At 43.0% G+C, this 19842-nt stretch overlaps 1 protein-coding gene across 2 annotated transcripts; it reads left to right on the top strand.

The window, feature by feature from the left end:
• Positions 1-6545: 6545 nt before the first annotated feature.
• On the top strand, positions 6546-18620 carry fxyd3 (FXYD domain containing ion transport regulator 3). Of its 2 annotated transcripts, none has more exons than XM_030103251.1 (8): positions 6546-6770; positions 13540-13595; positions 14573-14605; positions 15205-15228; positions 15389-15463; positions 15550-15586; positions 15844-15882; positions 18018-18620. In XM_030103251.1, exons 2-8 carry the CDS (start codon positions 13562-13564, stop codon positions 18037-18039), a joined length of 264 nt encoding a protein of 87 aa, XP_029959111.1. In that variant the 5' UTR covers positions 6546-6770; positions 13540-13561; the 3' UTR covers positions 18040-18620. The 2 variants fall into 2 exon arrangements, with proteins under 2 accessions (XP_029959111.1, XP_029959110.1); XM_030103250.1 differs by having other exon boundaries at positions 6564-6770; positions 15844-15887; positions 18020-18620.
• Positions 18621-19842: the final 1222 nt, after the last annotated feature.

The raw sequence follows: 19842 nt of genomic DNA, 5'->3' as shown, positions 1-19842 counted from the left end.
CTATAATCTCTAAAGACCTCGCAACCCAGTTCCTAACCTTCATGTAATTGTAATGTCAATGATGAAATCCAGTCTTAACCCCTAACACACACACACACACACACACACACACACACACACACACACACTCTTACTCACGGTCAGCAGGAGAGAATTCTCGCTCGTCCCTCGTTTGAAGCATGATGTTGATTCAGCTGCTCGGAGTTCACTCCTTCATCGCTTTCTGACGCCTGGTTTCTTCATCATCTACTCAGCTGATTCTGCTTCACGCTCTTTAGATCATTTAAAAAAAATGTGTTGAGATAAACAGTCTTCAAGCTCAATCTAAATCAGGAGTGTCGAACACATTTCAGTTCGGGGGTCACATACAGCCCAAACTCATCCAGAGTGGGCCGGACTTCGCCCACAGCTGCTGCCTTATGCATGTTTTTATCAAGTCAGCCTGAGCGCATGGATCTGAGGATAATGCGAGTTTGCACCACCAACATCTCAGCTCAGATCTCAGGGTTTTGCTGTGCCTGCTCCGCTTGGGAAATTTGTTGAACGGACCTTGCGTTTGACACCCTGATCTAAAGTCTCACTCATCCTGTGAAACTGCAGATATTAGAATTGCTGTATTTTCCAAAAACACAAGACTGCTTGTAGCGTTATGAATAGTAGTTGTTGTAGTAAAAAAATAATTTCAGGAGTTAGAATCTTTTCTAAACGTGTTGAAGGTGGATTTACCTGCTGGCTTGGTTTTGCTCTCACTGCTATGTCAGACATGTACACATACCTGCTCTCAGACCCCAGCTGTTTATGGGCAAACAGTCATGAATTACAACCACAACAGAGGCGTGTGTGTGTGTGTGTGTGTGTGTGTGTGTGTGTCTGTGTCTGTGAGCGTGTGTGTGTGTGTGTGTGGCGACAACCTGCATCGTTTCGTGTGTTTTGACCTTTTGCAGCTTCCACTGAGACTATGAAACACTTGAACACTTGAATTTGTGACTTGACGCATATCTAAAGAAAGAAGAAGTTTGAACAATAAAAAATATAAGTTAGAAGACTTTGAAAATCAAGGTGGCTCCCACAAAGTTGACCTCTGATTCTACTTTTTTTTTTTAATCCATAACATTTGTCTTCAGAATGAATGGTTTTGCAGTGTTTGGGTTCTCAGAGCTCAATGCTGTCTTCGTTATATTCAGCATGATCATTCTCATCCACCCATTTATTCACACACTCATATACCAGAGATGACCACAGACATGGGAGTTTCTCACCTGCAGAGATGAATTACATCCTTCCACCCATCATCCATCCATCCATCCATCATCCATCCATGCACTCCATCTCCCAAGTGTTTTTTAGCCTGAGGTTAAAGCAACACAGTCATGTTTGTGTACATTCAAATGTTGCTGCTGCTTCGTGGTTCCTGTCTTTCTAACTACAGTTTTTCAATTTCGCTCGTAAAAGAAGTTGTGCTGCTGTGAAAAAAATTCATTCAGAGCTTTTTTTTAATCCTTTTCGCCAGACGAAAACATTGAACATCTTATACTGACAGAGAGAAAAGTGTCAGAGGTCCTGCAGCCCTGACATGCCCGGAACAGTGTGACCTTTATAGAACAAAGACACGGGCACATGGTTTCACATATTGGCAGGCAGGCGGGAGTTAATGCAGCTGCAGAGTGTTTCTTCTTATTTGTTTTTGTCTCTTATTTTCATGAAGAAGTCCGATGAGAAGCACAGAATTAGTGTGAAGATGTTTACATTGTGATTGTAATGAAAGCACAGCTACCGTTCTGTGGTGGTCCTGCCCGTCTGCTTCGTTGTCTCTGACAGCCCCCCTATCTGTCAAATTACTCTATTATCACTTAGACACACACTCTGAACTCTATCGAGTGTGTGTGTGTGTGTGTGTGTGTGTGTGTGTGTGTGTGTGTGTGTGTGGTGCTCTATCTCGTCTGTCCTCACCCTTATCATTTTGTTGAGAAGCTGATGCCTCGGCTCTTTCCAGAGTGTGACAGAGGAATATATAAATAGTCACATCACCGCAGTCCCACATATTTCTGCAAACGCAAAACGTCATAACACAACAAATCTGACAATTCTCTCAAGGTCATCTTTACACTTTACCAATGTGAATATTACAGTAAACACACTAAATTCACGTTTTTAATAGTACCTGCACCAGTAATATGCAGGACAAAAGTTATTTTCCAAAGTTATTGACTCCATATTTGTTGAGCTGACTTTCCTCCACATGCTGCCTTCAGGCTGCCAGTTGTTCATGTCGGATTGAGGCCTTCTTCCTCCGCCGTTTATGGAATAACACCGACGCCTCGTCTTCAGGACATGCGTAAATACTCCGCTTCAGCAGCCATCTTTGAATTCTCCACGTGCGTACACACTAATGTTTATACCTAAATAAAGAGGAGGAGTTGGTCGTGAAACAGAAAAGACAGTCCTTTAACCTGGCAGTGTCTCAGAACATTCACTCCTCAACACCTGAAGCATCAACTCAGGTAAGCTCAGGTATTCTGGGGGGGGGGGGCCAAGGTCACTGGTCTGAGGGTGACGGTGCTTTTTAGAGTTTTAACTTTAAAATGACTCCAGTCAGTCAGATGCCGCCATGGGACAGCTGTGCTGGGTGTGTTTTATCAGAGTGTGAAGCAGGACCCAGGCTGATATTGGAGCAGATTGTTTGTCGTCCACTGTTTGCTGCTATCGGGTCATAAATTACTGCGACTTTTAAGACTGAAGCTGTAAATCGAACAAAGCTAAGAAAGTTGTAGCTGTTGAAAGACTGCATGAGGGGGGAGTTTGACCTTGATCAATAACAAGTGGGTAAAATGGAAAAATCAAATGATGTTGTAAAACACAGGAGAACGAATGCACGTCTCTCTCATGTCTGCTGCTATTGTGTTATCTGAGAAGTGGCAAGGCCTTTGAAAGACAAAGGCCTGTTTGACCTTGACTAATGGCGTGTGAACTGATACTGCGTTTGAAGAACCTTCGGACAAAGGTCATGACGAGGATAATGGACACAGAGCAGGTCGCTGCTACATCCAGCCTCCATTTACACCCGACGCTGTTCCTGACGAGCTGCTGAACACTACAGGCGTTGCAAAGGAGTGCAGCGTTCATCCCGATGTCACAGAAAATACTTCAGAAATGTGTGATTTGTTTTCTTTATTGTAAATGAGAGTACCGGCGCTTTGCATTGTTGGCCTGCTGAAGCCTGACCAGGACTCTCCCCTCTGTATGCAGGTGTGCGTCAAACCTCAAACACCGGTTTGAAAAATAATTAGCTACAGATCAAACAAGCAATTGGGTAAAACAGATAGTGAAGACCCATGAAAAGGTTGTAAATTCCCCAAACTCTCCAAGGGTGACCAAGGTCACTTAGAGGTGACGCTGAGTTTAACAGTCTGTAGATTTGGAACGACCACCCCTGAAATTATTGAGATATAGCATTGAAAGTTTGTCCAAAACAATAAGATAAAGAGAGAGCTAGGTATTTTTCCAACCTTTAACAAATGGAAAAGACATTTAGTTGACATCTAATCTAGTTCTAACCTGCAACAATAAAAGTTATAACCATGCAAATATATTTAATCCGTAAAATACAGCGTGAAGATCAAGTTTGTGTAATCTGTCGTGAATTCTTTGGCTTATAGACAGTGAAATTCTGGAAAACATAAAGTAAATGAAGTTCTCATTAAATATGACGTGCCTCTCCTGCGTTAAAACACTTTTAACGTGCTCTGGAGTTAAAAAGTTGCTCAGACCCCTGCTGGGTTTCACCCCATAACAGAAAACCATCCGCTGTTTACTCTCCAAACACCCAGAATGCATCCCTGCTGACGGGCCGCTGACCCCTCGCCGCACAAGGACGTTCCTCCTGAGGAGAGGGCCGAGCGGGCGCTGCGCCGCCTGCGTGCATGTGTGTGGGAAACCAGGGCCGGGGTGATGGGAAATGTGTCTCACCGCCTCTCTCTCTCCTCTCTCTCTAGAACACAGTGGTGCCAAAGATGGGACATCTCACTGTTGTGGCTTTTCTGGCAGGTAAACAGACACAAAAATAAAAATCACACACTTGATTTGGTGATTGAACAGCAGACTGCATGTATTCTGTAAAAACTTAAAGCTGATTTCAGATTACGTTCCTCTCCACTTTCTTGCAGCGCTGTTCTCCCTTTTCGTGGAAACTGAAGCGAGTAAGGCAGAAACTCGACTCAGATGGGATCTGGTTTGTTGTGGAACTGGTTTGGGAATAAATTCAGCACATTCAGAGCTTTTGCCACCTAAACAAAAGCTCTTCTGTAGTATTCACTGTTCTGCTGTTCAGCGACAGACAGTCCTCAAAATGTCACAAATGTTACGAGAAAAAGTAGTACAATGTAATGTATAAAGAATATTTGTTAATCAGGCATTCCAGGGTAGGAAGAGTTGAGTTTTAGTCACTCAGTATGTGAATCTTTTGAGCTAATGCTAATGAAAAACCATGTTAATGAACAGAACATTAATGTTTCGTGTCTTTTCTTTCATCTCATTCTCATCTTGGATCTACAGATCCGTTTGTTTACAGTAAGTCCACACTTCCTTATCGCATCATCTACAACGTGTAACCTTTCTGGATCTTGACCTGACGCTGGATTTGTTGCTCACCAGACTATGAAAGGCTACGGATCGCCGGCCTGATCTGTGCCAGCTTGTTGGTTGCTGGGGGAGTCAGCGTTTTACTCTGTGAGTAGTGCAGTCACACACAGGAAGGAAGGAGGAATACCTGAGATTAATCTCTGGTTTCTCTTCACAGACAACAAGTGCTCGAACAGGAACAGGTCAGACACTCTTTATTTCTTTTTCAGTGTGTGTGGACTTCCTCTCTTTAATCCTTTCTCACCAAACTGCCATGTTCCCTCTGTGCCTCCCTCATCTCTCACCTTTGTAGAAAAGGGGAAGATGACAACAGTGAAATCTGATATCTCACCCGACAAACCGGTTTGGACCAGGAAGAAGAGCTGACAAGCAAGGGGAGGAGACGGTGGATGTGTGGAGTGGGTGATGGTGGCGGGGCGTCGCGTGAAAACACACCTGTACAGACCTGAGCTGCAATGTTCAACAGGAAAGCATCATAAAGTTCAGCAGCCTGAAATGAAATAAATGACGCCCACTCCGACCCACTAGCCCTCTGTATGCATTCTTCTTCTTTTTTTTTTCAAGCATTTACTTTTTGCAGATTTGTGTTGGTAGGTTCATTTTCATTAAAAAAAAAAAGGCTGTTAACAACATATTCTAACTCACACTTATGCTTATTAGTTTAATTCTTGGTGTGTGTTGTGCATAGTTCATGAAATAGTGTATAAAGAAAAATGGTGCCACCTTTCTGTCTTGCTCTAAGATTAATAGTTAAAGCTTGTCAAATTACTCGAAGCAAAAAAATAAATAAAAAATAAAACTGACAAATTGAAAAAAATAAATAAATCCATGAATGGGACTATCCTGAACTGTTTTGTGTGTCACAGCTCTCAAAGATTACACTGTAAATGGAAGGAACAGGTGACGACGTCTGACTGATGATCACATGACTCGCATTATCAAAGTATTTTAGCTTAAGATGGCTGTTATGTAACACTGTAACACAGCCATTTCTCAACTCGTACAGTAACCATTTGAAAACAAAGCTTTTTTAAATGTCATTTATTCAAAGTCACCATGTAAACAGGGGAAACTGCAACTTTCTGAACACACTCTGAGTCCATCTCTGTGAAAACTATTCAACCTTTCCTAAATGCAGCAACTTTTTCTCTGTCAAAATGTGGGAAAAGTCAACTTTTCTGAATCTCTGCTACTGCACATGTTGATATTAAATAGTTCTTCTGAACATGCAAGAAGAGATGGTCAAAATCAACCTTATTTTCCTCCAGTGTCATAACTCCCAGTCCAGATTATCTTGGACATGGTAGTTTTACAGTCGAAAGTCACCGTAATAGAAACAAAAATTCAACTTTGACATCTGTCCACGTGAATGTTCTTGCTGTTTTTTGTTTGTTTGTTTGTTTGTTTGTTTTTTTGTTTTTTTTTATTGTTTTTTTTTAATAGTGCATTGTGGTTTCATTCCAAAAATGAGCGAATGCACCCACTGGAAGCTCAGTGTTTCAGTGTTTCTGCTGTTTGGGTGTATACACACACAGTTATCAAAACGTTGCAGTGTAAACTCGGAACTTTTTTAAAAAGAAAAGCAAAAAATGCTTTCACTATGTTGTGTAAATGTGGCCATGATTCCAAACAGGAAAAGCATCTCCCAGGTGTCATATTAAGGGTCTTTCACCCCACTTTGAGAACCACTTTGAAGGAGTTTATACCAGTATGTATTTTCTGTGTAACAATCCTTAAATGCCGTAGAGTGTATTTGACTGGAAAACCCAAAGCTGGAAAACAAACATCGTGTCTGTTTTAGCCTTTCTGCTCCTCCCCGCTGACTCCGGATCAATTTCCTCTTTCCCGCTGACTCTGGATCAGTTTCCGCCCCGGTCGCGTCCTCATCACGCGCTTCTCCCCCAACACACACAAACCGACCCGGGATCGGTTTTCTTCGCCAAAAGCCGGGGCGTTGTTCTCCAGGCTCAGCCCTCCTTACTTCCCTAAAAGCCGGCCAACCTGTTGCGGCGGCCGGGAGCAGCAGAGGACTCCGGGCTGGGTGTTGGTTCGCGGCTGTCTTCCCGCTCTGTCTGTCCGTCTCTCACAGCTTTTCTGCGGGTTTTTTTCCCTCCTGGTTTCACGTCGACGAGGTGAGTGCTGAACGAGGAAATGACTTCTTTAAACTGACGGGGAATATCTGCAAAACGACCGTTTTCTGCCAGAAACAGAGTTTTAGTGATTTTTGGAAAAGAGCAAGGTTAAAAAAAAGAGTAACGAGAAAGAAAAAGTGAAGTTTTCCTTATGAAAGTAACATATTTGATCGTCAAAGTAGTTAAAAACGTGTTTATAAGACAAAGTGCTATTTATTGATTATCCTCCCACCCCAAAAAAAAAAGACAGTCATAGAGGTTTATAGCGTTTATACAACACAATATGATTCCTGTTTATAAGGTGACTCACGTTTAGATTACTTGCTTTGTTGTATCTGTAATAGTCTCTTTTGTGGCACTTAAAATCCTCAATCTGTTTAGAAAGTCTAAATATAACAACACAGTGGTCGTCTTTTAATTCTTATATCATCTGAGTGACTTATCAGATATTCTTTTTGTTAAATCCAGTCATGTATGATAGTTTAACTCACTTTATAGGGGATTATTTCCAGAAAAAGCAGCACGTTACCATGTTGTGTTAAGATTAGATGCAATCCTGCTCTTACATCTGCTTGTTAGACTGAAATCCCCCAGATGACCAGGACATCTATTGATGCAGTTATTCACTTATTTCTTATGAGATTTCCAGCAGACTTACAGTCCACAGGTTTTCCGGTAGTTCCTGTGCATGTGGCGTCTATTAAAACCTGAGGCCAGCCTTTCCTCACTCAGTTACAGTGTAGTAACAGTCTCAGCCCGGCCTCAACGCGGGATCTGCAGGCTGGTGTGTGAGAACATGCCAGCTGACAGAGCAGGAGCTGCTGACAATCCCCTGGCACTGCCTGGACTGTGCCGCTGTGATCCGGCTGCTCCAGGGAGTTTCACATGTGATAACCAGAAATATCAAAACATATGAATGTGCAATCCCGACAGCGTTAATCTATAACCCTCTGGTGCTTTATTTATCAATTTAAAGCATCGATTGCCTCTGGAATGTCATGCACATGATTGATCAAAGCTTTTAGAGTCTATGGGGAAAAAAAACATATGGCCATGTTAAAATAGTCCAGCAACAACAAGTGAAATGGAATCAGTACTTAAATATCTTAATAGCAGCTAAATTTAACTACTGGATTGGATACACTGGTCTAGATGTAGTGAATTTGAAGGAGATGGTGGAAAAAACAAGAAATGACTGAAGCACAAACCTGTTCTCAAGCTTTTGGGCTTTTTCTCCAAAGTGCTAGGGTTTAAGAATATTATATCAAAGTATAAATAGGAGAGAAATAATAGAAAAAAAAATCACAATTATTCGCATTGATCCAAGATGCCATGAATGTATTCTGCTTCACATTATAGGCCACATTTATTACAATCCATGAGTTTAATCTCTTGGATTGTTTCCTGTTTTCTTACCAAATAATCTATAGATACAAACCTAAAGCCATCCAAAGGATGTAGCACAATAAGAGGCGGCAGGGTTCAGGGAAGAGATGAGGGCACACGATGGAGGTGACACACAGACTTGTGTTTCCTCCCCCAGGTGAATCAGACCTGGCTCTCACATGACCACAGGTCTTAAAAAAGACAACGGGGGCCAAACGACGACGAGGAGGGGGAGAGAGGGGAGGCACGCTGTCTCCTTACAAACTCAGATTTAGAAACCTCAACGAGAGGAACATCGATTTTATCTGGGAGACGGGGCTGTGTGACCTTGTGTGACCGTGGAGTTTTCCTCTCCGGAGCTGATCACTTTGAAATCAGACTTGTTGGTTTGTCCCACACAAAGTTGATTAGAGCAGCTCGTACTGGAAGGATGAATAATTAATGAGCGGAAGACGCAGTGAAATGATGGAAACATCCTGGCGAGCGAAGCAGTCTGCAGTCTGTTGCTCAACTTGTGGTTGCCATGTGTGACTCATGGCTCGACAATGCTCCACTCCCTCGCTCCCTTCCTTTAATCCCTCCTCGTTCCCTCTTTCCCAACCGCACTCTCCCTCGTCTTCCTGCCTCCCCCCCCTCCCACATGCTCTCATGTCCACAATCCCTCCCAAACTTTTCCCACTCCTACAATCTGTTTTCACTCTGCACATTAACTGGTGAAAAGTTGTGTTTGCAGGTTGCTCAACCTTTCATGTGCCTTGCCTGCTGTCACAACCTCTGGCTTTTTTCCTCAAACTTTGGACTGAGTGTGTGTTTGTTGTGTGTAACGTACCCGGGAGTTGTCGTCCCTGCGTGTGTCCGCCTCTCACAAAGGATGTGCAGCGTGCTGGAATGCATCGCGTCTAAATTAGGAATAAAAAATGCCTCTGAGAATAGGCAGCTGTCTTTGTAGTGGAGCACAGGAACAAACACACCAACGTTGAAACAGGTGGAGGCCGAGGGGAGGGGGGGTCTCTGTTAGAAAAGTAGAAACAGAAACTATAATCGCTGAAGCACACTTAAAGTCATCCACATGCTGTTTGCAGCGCAGAACCAAGTGTTCGTATTTATATGACAAGCAGCTCGAAAATGTCCGCGTAGCTGTGTCAGGTCATTGTAGTATATCAAAGAGGTTAAATAATGATGGAACCATGAGAATATAATGACAACAAACACATTCAAAGTGGCAGCCTGTCATTCGCTCCTTCTGATCGTACATGATCGGGTTTGTGTGTTCGGTCCTGATCAAACATTCAGAGTGAGATATGGACCAGCTTCCTCCACTGTAAAGAGGTTGCTGTGGAAACTAAACGTCAATAGAGTCCAAACTCACTGGGTTAGACGGTCACACTTAGCCATATGTTTACATGCAGACCCATCCGTTCAGGGGAGCTTTGTATCAAAACTCCCACAAATCTGACAAATCTGTTTCACATTTTTATGATGTGTTCAGATCAGAGTGCACGTATGACTTTCTGGGTGTTTTTTTTTTTTTTTTCTTTTACTTACTAACCCTGCATGAGTCAAACTTCATTTGCGGTAAAACAGATAAGTAAAGCTCCTTGATGTCTCATTATCTTTATAAAACTTAAAGCTTACAGCCAAGCCCATTATAAGCTCTTTATTTTAGTTTCATTGTATCGGCTCCGTCTACTTAAAAGCACAGCGTTATAACTAAGGGTGTAAGAGAAAACAATCAATACATTGATGTATGGTGGCTGTGATAGTGAATGGACTCTCTGGAACACTGCATACATTTTTAATTGACAGCTGGATGTCTTTCATGAGTTGAACTTTCTCTGCGTGCATGTGTGTGTGTGGTTTCATTACAAACACAAACTGCAGCGCCCACTATTGGCCTGGCATGAGAACTACATTGTTTTCAAAACGTTACTGTGTAAACGTGTAACTTCACTGAAATGAAAATGCAAAAACAATGTGAAATGTTGTCATGTTAATGGGGCCTATAATACTGGGTGAGATGCTGCCTTTAATTAACTTCCTGCTTGATGAGAAAAATTGCAGAGGGTAAATGAAAATACTGCAAAATCTGAGCTACATCTTGGATCATTTTTCTTCCAGATTATTCTTAGACATTACCCTAGAAGTTACTGGTAAAATGAAAATGAGTGAACAGTGAAGCAGTTGGGTTTTTGATAGATCCATGAGTGAGTTTCATTAGACCTTCTTCGTGGATAGAAGAGGAGAAGAAGAGTGGAATACAAGAGAAATTATGAATATGATCTTGAGTGAGAAGAGTTTCAGAGGAAAAAAGATTTGAAGGTTCATCAGTTAAAGAAGAAAGACCTGCAGAAGTGTGTCAGGATTAGAAAGGATCGGAAAAGGACACGGATGCTGGACAAAAGCAGAAGAGCAGACTGAAACAAAGTGGGCAATTCAAACAGAATGAAAGAAGAGAGGAGTGTTTTGAAACCGTGTGAGGCCCAGAGACAGGACTGTGGATGGAGTGGAAGGAGAGACAGACATGACAAACAAAACCCGAGGGACGGTCGGAGACAGGCGGAGTGGCGTGACAGAGCCAGAACAGACCATGCTTTATCCCCGGACCAGGCGGGCCTGGAAGTGCAGTATCAATCCTCAGCTGCTTCACTTATGAAGTCAAAACATTTACTGAAAGCGGCACAGCCACAAACCGGAAGTGTCCGTATGTAAGTCCACATTTACATCCGCTTCATCTAACTTATCCCAGCGAACACCGGTCAGAGGCGAGGGTCACACCCTGGTCTCAGATCACCAGCTAACCACGACTTAACAAGCTTGTTTACAGACTGTGGGGAAATGCCAGGATTCCCACGCAGGCTCCAGACTAACAAAAGACCAAGACTTGAGTCTTTTCCTTTGAGGCAGCAGTTCATGCCACTGCATGACTGTGCCAGCCTCCACGATGAATGTGTACTTTCATTCCACCCTCCGCTGTATGAGCTATTGATCCCCGCACTATTGATGCTGCATGTTGTGGTGAAAACCTTTCAGAATCCACGTTGACATGATTAATTTCATTTGTCGTTAGCTTATTTTTATTCATGTTTTTATAAACGCTGCTACTCTTTAGAAAATTCCTTGGTGGCCGGTTTGAAGCCTCTCGCTGGCCGCTTTCGCCCCACCTGCCTCATGTTTGACACCTTGGGCTGAAACCATAAGATGCATTCATCCTGAACACTGAGCCAGCTGTGCATACTGCACGGCCCATGATCTACCAGCAGTAAACGGCAGGATTTCACTTCATTCCGCCTGCGCTCCTCTGCTGGCTCCGCCTTGCGCTAACATTTGTTTAAGAACAGGACCTTCAGATAAGAGCGGCGAGGCGCCTCTTCATCGTACTCTGAGGCGTGACCTTTCCACAGTCTCACCTTCAGTTTGCCCGCTGTGTCTTTTTCTCTCTGCTCTTTGTCTCCGTCCCACATTTCTGCCACCTCTTTCTCTGCGCCGTCCTCTCTGTTACGAGGTACCCCGCTCTGGAGTGGCTGCTGGCCCGGTTCCCGCCCTCCGCATTCCCCGTGCTTCGCCTGGGGTTGCTGTGGGGAGGCAGCGGGAGGAAAGCTCTCGTCCTGCTCCTCTGCCTCGGCCTCTCTGCCAAGCTTAAATACCAGCAGCAGAAGAGGGAAGAGCATTGTTTCCCTTCCTGCGTCCTGATCTCTTAGTTTCTGCTTCTCACTCAGGATTCCTTTGAAAACGTGAGAGGACACTGGAGCTGGAATCGGTAGATTTAGGCCCCGTTTGCACAACATTTTCAAGCGAAGATGCAAAAGTTTTGCAACATTTTGGGACCTGTTTACATGATGACGGTGCTCAGAGTCACTGAAGGCACAGGGACTCTGAGAACACGTGGACTCTGTCTCCATTGAAACGCGGGAAAACAACAATTTGACCGCAGTAAATATTTTTTAAGTGCCATGACTACCAGTCAATAAAAAAAAGCTTATCGCTTTGTAAAAGCATTAGATTTTGTGGAATCTGTCTTATTTTGTTACACTTTGATTTCATTTAGATTTTAACACAATGGAAATGGAAGCATCCACTTTATGATTGTTTCGGAGTGCCGCATCAATTTAAACTGTAATTCTTCGATTCTGCCGATCTTGGTGTTTTTTTTTGTTTTTTTTTTAAGTTGGCTTTAAGACCAGACTGAGAAACAGTTTAATGGTGATATCTACAAACTATTTCAGGAACCATATTTCCCCAAAAATGCTCATCCTGGAATATCCTCTCATATAGATTAAGATAAATGATGAAAATGTTCACATTATGTGAAATCGATCAGTTTGTTTGATCCATGGCAGCTTGTAGCTTTTCAGCTCGTATCCATTTGTCACCACTGCCTCATTGATCATCATGATACTCTGACCTATAGATAAGGTCTTTTGACAAACCGTGATGTTAAGATCTCAGATTTCAGATCAAAGCTCCTCACTGTGCCTCCAAACTCTGGCTGCACTTCAAACAGGAAATTCTTCAGATAAAGACGTGTCTCATTCCAGAAAACCGTACGAGCGACACACACTGTTGTAAAGAGTGTATCAAAGTATGAACACGGCTTCACAAACAGAAGCACTCAGTCAGTTCACCACGATCCATACCACGCCTCACAAACACACACACTCTCATCTAACGGCTGATTTGTGACACGAGGGGTGTGTTTGTTCACCCGAAGTGGAAAATCACTGCTGTCGTATTGGAGGAGTGTCTCCTCGCTGTGGCAAATGCAAGAAGTAACACGATGATGTGAAAGGCATTATCTCAGAGTTTTTTTCATAATAATCAGGTTAAGTCCTTCCGGACTGCTGGAGTGTGTGGAGGAACAGAAACGTCAGTGTGTGCTCTGATGCACTGCTGCAAATGGAATTAAAATGACTTGAGAGCGAAGGGGGGAATCCATGGATTGTCTTTGATGTGAAGGTGAAAACTGAAACAATGTTGAGAACAGCAGGGATGAGAGTGTCCTCTTGGAGTGAGACCGTGGTGAAACCTTGGGTTACGGTTGAATCTAGAAGCCCTGGAGCTCGGCGTAATGCAGTTAGAGAGACAGATTTAGGCGTCCTGTCAGGGCTCCATCAGAGCACTCTGGGCCCATCAACAGCAGCTCAAGTTTCTGAGCGAGAGAAAGCACTCTGGATTTGAATTTGATCGTATTTCTTTGTGTGTGCTGCTGAGGGAACATTGTGTGTCATTGTGTGCTTAAAGTGCTTTCAGAAGAAAGGAAGCACAGACGGACTGGGCGTCACGTGTTTGTGGCTCTGTTGGCTTGTTTAGGTCAGCAGTCAGACACACATCTCTGTTGAAGCAGATCTGAAAATCTATTAATGAGCTGTTCTCCTCCCGCCCTCAGGTAAACAGCCTCAAGATTCAGGATGTCAAAGATCAGTGCTTTGGTGTTAATGACACGTGAGTATGAGCTTCTTTTTTTAATCATGTTTTTAGGTCTGTCTTCTTAAAAAACACATCTCTCTATAATAAAGTTGTGAACCGCACAATCTATTAGCTTCACTTCCTGTTTGTGTGAGGACGCCTGTCTTCCATCAGCACTTTGTACATTTAGAAAATGTGGCGAGTTAGAGAAGAGGAAGCTTGAGGCTGATGTGATCATGTTCTCTGGAAGAACCACCGAGCGGAAACATGAAGAGCGTCACCGACATGGAGCTGATTGTAAAGAACCAGGAAGGTCAAACGATTAGAAAAGCCTTTGATCGTTAAAGTTTATAACCAGAAATATCGCTGGGAGTTAAAGATGAAGCAACTGAATCCAACCACCAGTGAACTGCAAAACCTTTTTTAATCAGGGGTGTCAAATATAAGGCCCGCGGGCCAAACCGATGCTCCGTTGAGGCGTGGAAAACCACCGAGAAAATTGGTAAAAATTCCAAATAAGATGCCTCATCACCATCAGACTGACCTCAAAGCCGTGGTGTCAGGGTGAGATGGTAAAAACCCAGAATGCAGCAGCTACAGGAGACGCTTTTAGGACGTTTCACTCTGTTTCACACCAGAAGGTTTCACTGAATTTGGTTTTACGTTGAGATTGTAGCAAGTTTTGGTTCGTAGTTGTTTGGTTTTGTGAAAATATCAACATTTTCATTGCGTCACAACAGAGAAAATGCCTTAAAGTTTACATTTAAAGGCTGTTATGGCTCTGTTCTGCCAGCTCGGCTCACTCAAAATGAAGTTGCACTGTCTGTGACCTCTGAACTGAAATGTGTTTGATACCCCTAGTTAGATACTTTGAATCAGCTTTTTTAAACCAGTCAGAGTTCTGGAGATATCAGCTGATTTGAAGTGAGATAAAATTAAAGACGTGTTATTTCAATGTGTCAGTATAAGATCTGAACAGTGTCTGCAGTAACGTGTCTCTGTCTTTCTTACAGTCGTGTCACTGGTGTTTGCAGAAGAACAGAATGGTATGTAAAGTACTTATACGCTCTTATAATGTTACTATTTTAACATGATTTTTACATATAGTCACACAGTTATCATTTCTAGTCATAGTGGCCTGATGATATTAATATGTACACATGTTTTTTGTAATGCTGAGACATTGTGTGGCTCGAAGAACGCTGCTGTGAATGAATGACGTCAGGGTTTTATCTCCTCGCTTCAGATGATCAGAAGACCATGCTGAGTTTCTGTAATGTGTTTTGGTGTCTCGTTAACACTGAGGAGAATATTAAATAGTAAAGGCTGCATGATAAAGGAAAAGTAGACTGTTGATGTGGGTTCAGCAACGCTTCTGTCACGTTTTGATGAATTCCTTTTGTAGCTTTCCAGTTCACAAGAAGAACAATAAATGTATTTATTAAATGGAAAAGTTTTAAGCCAAACCTTAAAAGCAGAGTTTGAGCAGAGTGTAGCGTTCCAGATGTATGGAAGTGATGGTAATCACGACAGTGAGAAGCTGTGTTTGCTCTTCACACCCCGGTCTGTTTATTCTGTGAAGCATGAATGTTTCCTTTGTCTGGGCTCTTTTAACTTACACTCATTATTATTTCTCTTCCTGCAGTGGAGGAGGATCCTTTCACCTTTGGTAATCTACACATGCAGATGTCTCCCTGAGTTACAATTTATTTTTTAAATCATGTATTTGAATGTGAAGTAGGGATATTTCTCAGCTTTTTCTTCATACTTTGATTGGCTAGATAGTTACTGATGTCCAGTGTGTGAATGGAAACCTGCTGTTTGTGCAGACTACTACAGACTGCGCGTCGGAGGCCTGATCATCGCTGGTGTTCTCTGTCTTATCGGCATCACCATCCTGCTCAGTAAGACAAAACCACACACAACCTCACACACCCATAATGTTCTCCCAATCACAGAAATCCCACCATTTATTTATTTTTGCTTCTAGGTGGCCACTGCAGGTGCAAGTTCAACCAGAATAAGAGGTGAGCCTTCACAATACGCCTGCGTTACACGAATGCATGCAGAAGTGTTTAAGGCCTCATTTACACGACGTTTCATATGAAAACTCAGGGTTTTCCAGTGGCTGCGGGCACCGTTGTTATGGAAATGTGTAAACGGATACCCCAAATACCACAGGAGTGTTTTGTTTTCACTTGAATGCGTAAAAAAAAAAAAAAAGTATTGCAGGAACATTGTAACGCTGCATATGTCTTCCCTCACCTTTGTTTTTTTTCTGCAGGAGGAGGACAGGAAGCAATGCTCAGCAGATGCTCAATGACCAAGGTAATACACACTCATTTACTGCCACATACGGCGAATGACTGATTCATTTTGTCATGTCATTTTCAAAAGAATAAATGTTTAACTCGCTCGTCACTAAATCAGGCTTCAGCCGTCCTCAAGCAGCATTAACAGATTCAAACAAGGCGCAGCGTGTAGGTTGGGTCAAAACGGAGTGGTAGTTAGTTAATGAGCTGCATTTTTAGGCTAGTCCATCAGTCTTATTTGAAATGCTGCTTTGGACCAGGTGTGTCAAACATAAGGTTGGTGGGCCAAAACCAGCCCTCAAGAGGCTCCGATCTCACCCAGCAATACTTCAAAGAAAATATTGTTTGGGTTTTTTGGGAACTCGCTGTCTTCACTGTATTTTCTGCCAGAAAGTAGCAATTGAAGTTGTTTTTTGTGAAAATAGACTTTTCCGTCACATATACGTCAAAGGAAAACATTAAGCGTTGAATGAAATGTTATTCGGACACTATTTTATCAAACGATGATGTTTGACGCCCCTGGTTTGGACGTTAGGCCAGTAATTTGACTTTTCACAGTCCAGAGACATGCTTGTTAGGGTTGTATTGACCCTCTGTTGGCTGTTTGTGTGTGAGTGAATGTGGTTTTTGGCCCTTGTTTGCATATCGGTGTTTAACTGTCCAAAGTGTAGCTTGTTCTCTGGGGTGGGCTGCAGATAAGCTGCTGTGGAAGCAGAGGGCTGCTGGTCGTCTTTAGATGCTTACATTCACACACATACGAGCTGTGTGAAGCCTTGTTGGCATGTGTGGCCTTCTTCCCTTTCAAATACTGAAGAATTCACCACTCACTTGGCATCCTGCTAAGGTCATAAGTTATATTTACTCTGTCCATCTGCTGCGCTCTGAAAACATGGCGGAGAGCAGTCTGGGCCCTCGGCTGATATCCCACGAATCTCACTGTTCAACGAGTGTCAGGCGGCTGTGGCTGCCCAGCGGGCCCGAGGAGAAGTGAATGCAATGTCGGAGGCAAATATGAAGCTGCTTTGAAGCGCCTTCATCCTAAAATGTGTTGAAAATGGAACCAAAAACCAGGCCTCGACCGTGCTAAAGCAGTCTGAGTTGTACATATGGAGCTTGTGGTGTCACACGTTCAATGTCAGCAGCTCTGAGGCAACCAGAGAATACACAGGTGGCCCATATGGAAAAGCACGGCGTGTGTTTGTGTGCGAGCATGGCAACTCCGCAGGGGCCCACAGGGACCTGCTGCTCCCACCGTGGCAGTTTCCATTTCAACACACCTGACGTTTCCATTTCTTCTGGGGACAATTCATTCATTCATTTAATTCTGTCTCCTAAAGTCAGCCGTCTCTACTGCTTCTCAAACCTTCATCCGCTCACAGAACGTCTCAAGCTGAATATCTGTTTGTTTTCCTCCACTTCGGCCGCAAAGGTCAGTGTGCGGTCAGGTTCAGTTTCCCGCTGGTGGAGAAGAACAAAAACACACACGCTTTATCATTTCTCTCACTGTCTTATTACGAGCAGCAGTGTGTCGGTTTCTCCTTCTTTCATTGTCCGCATGCTAAATAATAAATTGCTCCAGGTCCTCATTCCTGATACTGAATCGGAGATGCTGATTCTCACGATGTGTGAGTGTGCACACACTGAAGGGGCCACTTCTCAAAAGGTTGTGACAACATCAGATCACGGGATCCCTCACAGCTAACACGAGATCCGAGTCGCTCCTATCGGGGAGCAAAGGTCAAACTAAGACCCTGTTAACACGACAACGGTTCAGGTGAAAAAACATCGTTTGGGCATTGGGATGTCCAATTACAGATGACTGCGTTGAATAACTATTCCCAGTTACTGTCAACTCTTAAAGCGAGCAAGCACAGGAGAATATGGACAGAGAGTCATGACACCCTGGTGGAAACACTGTTTTTACTGTCTGTGGTGCACATGCACTCTGTTCGGGGCTTCAGTAACAGATTGTAGAAGACACTGGAATGACTGGGATTATTTTATGGCGATTGGTAAAAGCAGAGTTGACATTAATTTATCTTGCAGCAAACATAAAACATAAAAGCATGAAATGAAATGATCTGTTTCAAAATGCAGAGAACAGTTCATCCGAATTGATGATTCTTGCTGCTGTGCTTGTCTCTCCAGCTCGTTCCTGCGACTGTTAGACGTCAGCCACGCCGCCTGCAGCCAGCAGATAACACAGAGGAGCAGCACCAGGATCTGTGGCACCCCGTCCCCAAAGGAAAACAAAAAAACAAGATGCTTTGGTTTATTTAGAGAGGTCAGCAGGGAGTCGTCGGCGTGCACCTGACGTGAGGTGTGAAGCTTGCTGTCCCATATCTGAGCTACTGATCTGCAAGGCTTCATGTCCCGAACACACAATCAGCTTAGGGCAAAGATGGAAAGTCGAGATTGATGGTGATGCTCAACTTTTTGGAGCTTGAATTTAAATGTTTGCTCGCTCACTGTTACCAAAAACAAAAGAAAGAACTCTCCATACTGTCGGTCACGCCTCATCCCTCTGTTACCTGTACTGTACGCGTTAGTGAACATGTAGAGTTTAGTGTCCAGCCGTGACCCGCTTTAACTCACCGCCATGATGATACACAACCAGAGTGAGGAGGAGTTGGAGTGGAGCTGCTTAATCCAGATGAATCTGTGTCATTTCTGTGTCTAGCTTTATGGAGGAACGTAGTGAATTGCACTGTTCAGAGTCATGTTTCTATAAAATAACTGTTGAAACAATGATGACCTGTGGACTTTATTTCAAACCAGACAATGGAGGATTGTATTTAACCCATCTAGGTAAAATTTGAGTTTAGGGCCTTTTCTCATGGACTCACAGTGGACTCACAAATAATAATAATTCAGTAATATTGCCAAAAAAACCTGTTATTTATTGTACAGCTTGTATTGATGACAGAAAACTGTTACTAAAACACTTTCCAGTCAAGCTGTGAACAAGCCAGCTCAAAATAGTCCCAGTGGGCCAATTTAAGAAGATATTTTGACTTATTTCTAATAGAATATAGGCTACATGGTCAAGCAGTGGTTAGCACTGTTGCCTCACAGCAGGATGTTATCAGTTCAAACACCAGCTGGGCTTTTCTAGGTGGAGTTTGCATGTTCTCCCTGTGTGTGTGGGGGTTTCCTCCCACAATCCAAATACATGCACGTGACCCTAAATCGCCCTTCGGTGTAAGTGTGTGTGAGATTTGTCCCGTCGTGGACTGGCGACCTGTACAGGGTGTGTCCCTTGCTGGCCCATAATTTTGCTGGGATTGAGTCCAGCGCAAAGTAAAATTGATAAAAAAGGACAGATGATATTAGTGGATGGGAAGATCATCAGTTTAAGTTTAGGATAGGTCGAACTAAAATAATTTTCCAAGTCAAACTTTTGCTTCACTTTAAAGTGAGTAGATATTACTTGAGATTGGCTCCTTTTTACATGAAGGTCTGTGTTCAGTTTTAGGTTCAGTGTAACTAAAATACTTTTCGAATATTCAACAGCAAAGTTGTCTCCAGAAAAAAAAAAACACTGAAAACTGATGTTTTTTTTTTTTTTCAGATTTATTCCCTTAACACACACACACATGCACACACAGAAGCATTTTCTGTTATGACAAGTCAAAACATGTTGTATTTGTACACTACTAACAATATGAACTGATGAATGCACTCCCAATTTAAATTCAGTGAGTTTCTATCTATGTTCTCTTAAAGTACCACTTTGTGCATTTTCTTCCTCCTTGGCAGTGTCTCTCATCCTGAATCTGTGGCTCCATCTACTGGACTGACTTCTGAATGTCCATTTTCAACAGAAGGCACAGGTTGGAAAAAAGTACTGAAAACCTATGGAGGACTGAACGTAGCGGATCAGTCCCAGATAAAGCTATTGAACATATTCCAATTCACCAGGCGGCTGCTCCTACAGTAAAACTCCAGACTTGTTTTGTTTCAGCATATCA

This window comes from Salarias fasciatus, chromosome 11, assembly GCF_902148845.1.
Source record: "Salarias fasciatus chromosome 11, fSalaFa1.1, whole genome shotgun sequence".
Taxonomy (NCBI): Eukaryota; Metazoa; Chordata; class Actinopteri; order Blenniiformes; family Blenniidae; genus Salarias; species Salarias fasciatus.
The sequence above is the reverse complement of the archived record's forward strand: the minus strand, read 5'-3'. Positions and strand labels throughout refer to the sequence as shown.

Coding starts and splice junctions, on each gene's coding strand:
- fxyd3 (XM_030103250.1), top strand. CDS start 13,562: ATGTCAAAGATCAGTGCTTTGGTGTTAATGACAC. Junction 15,229..15,388: donor GGAGGATCCTTTCACCTTTG/GTAATCTACACA, acceptor CTGTTTGTGCAG/ACTACTACAGACTGCGCGTC. Junction 15,888..18,019: donor GCAGATGCTCAATGACCAAG/GTAATACACACT, acceptor TTGTCTCTCCAG/CTCGTTCCTGCGACTGTTAG.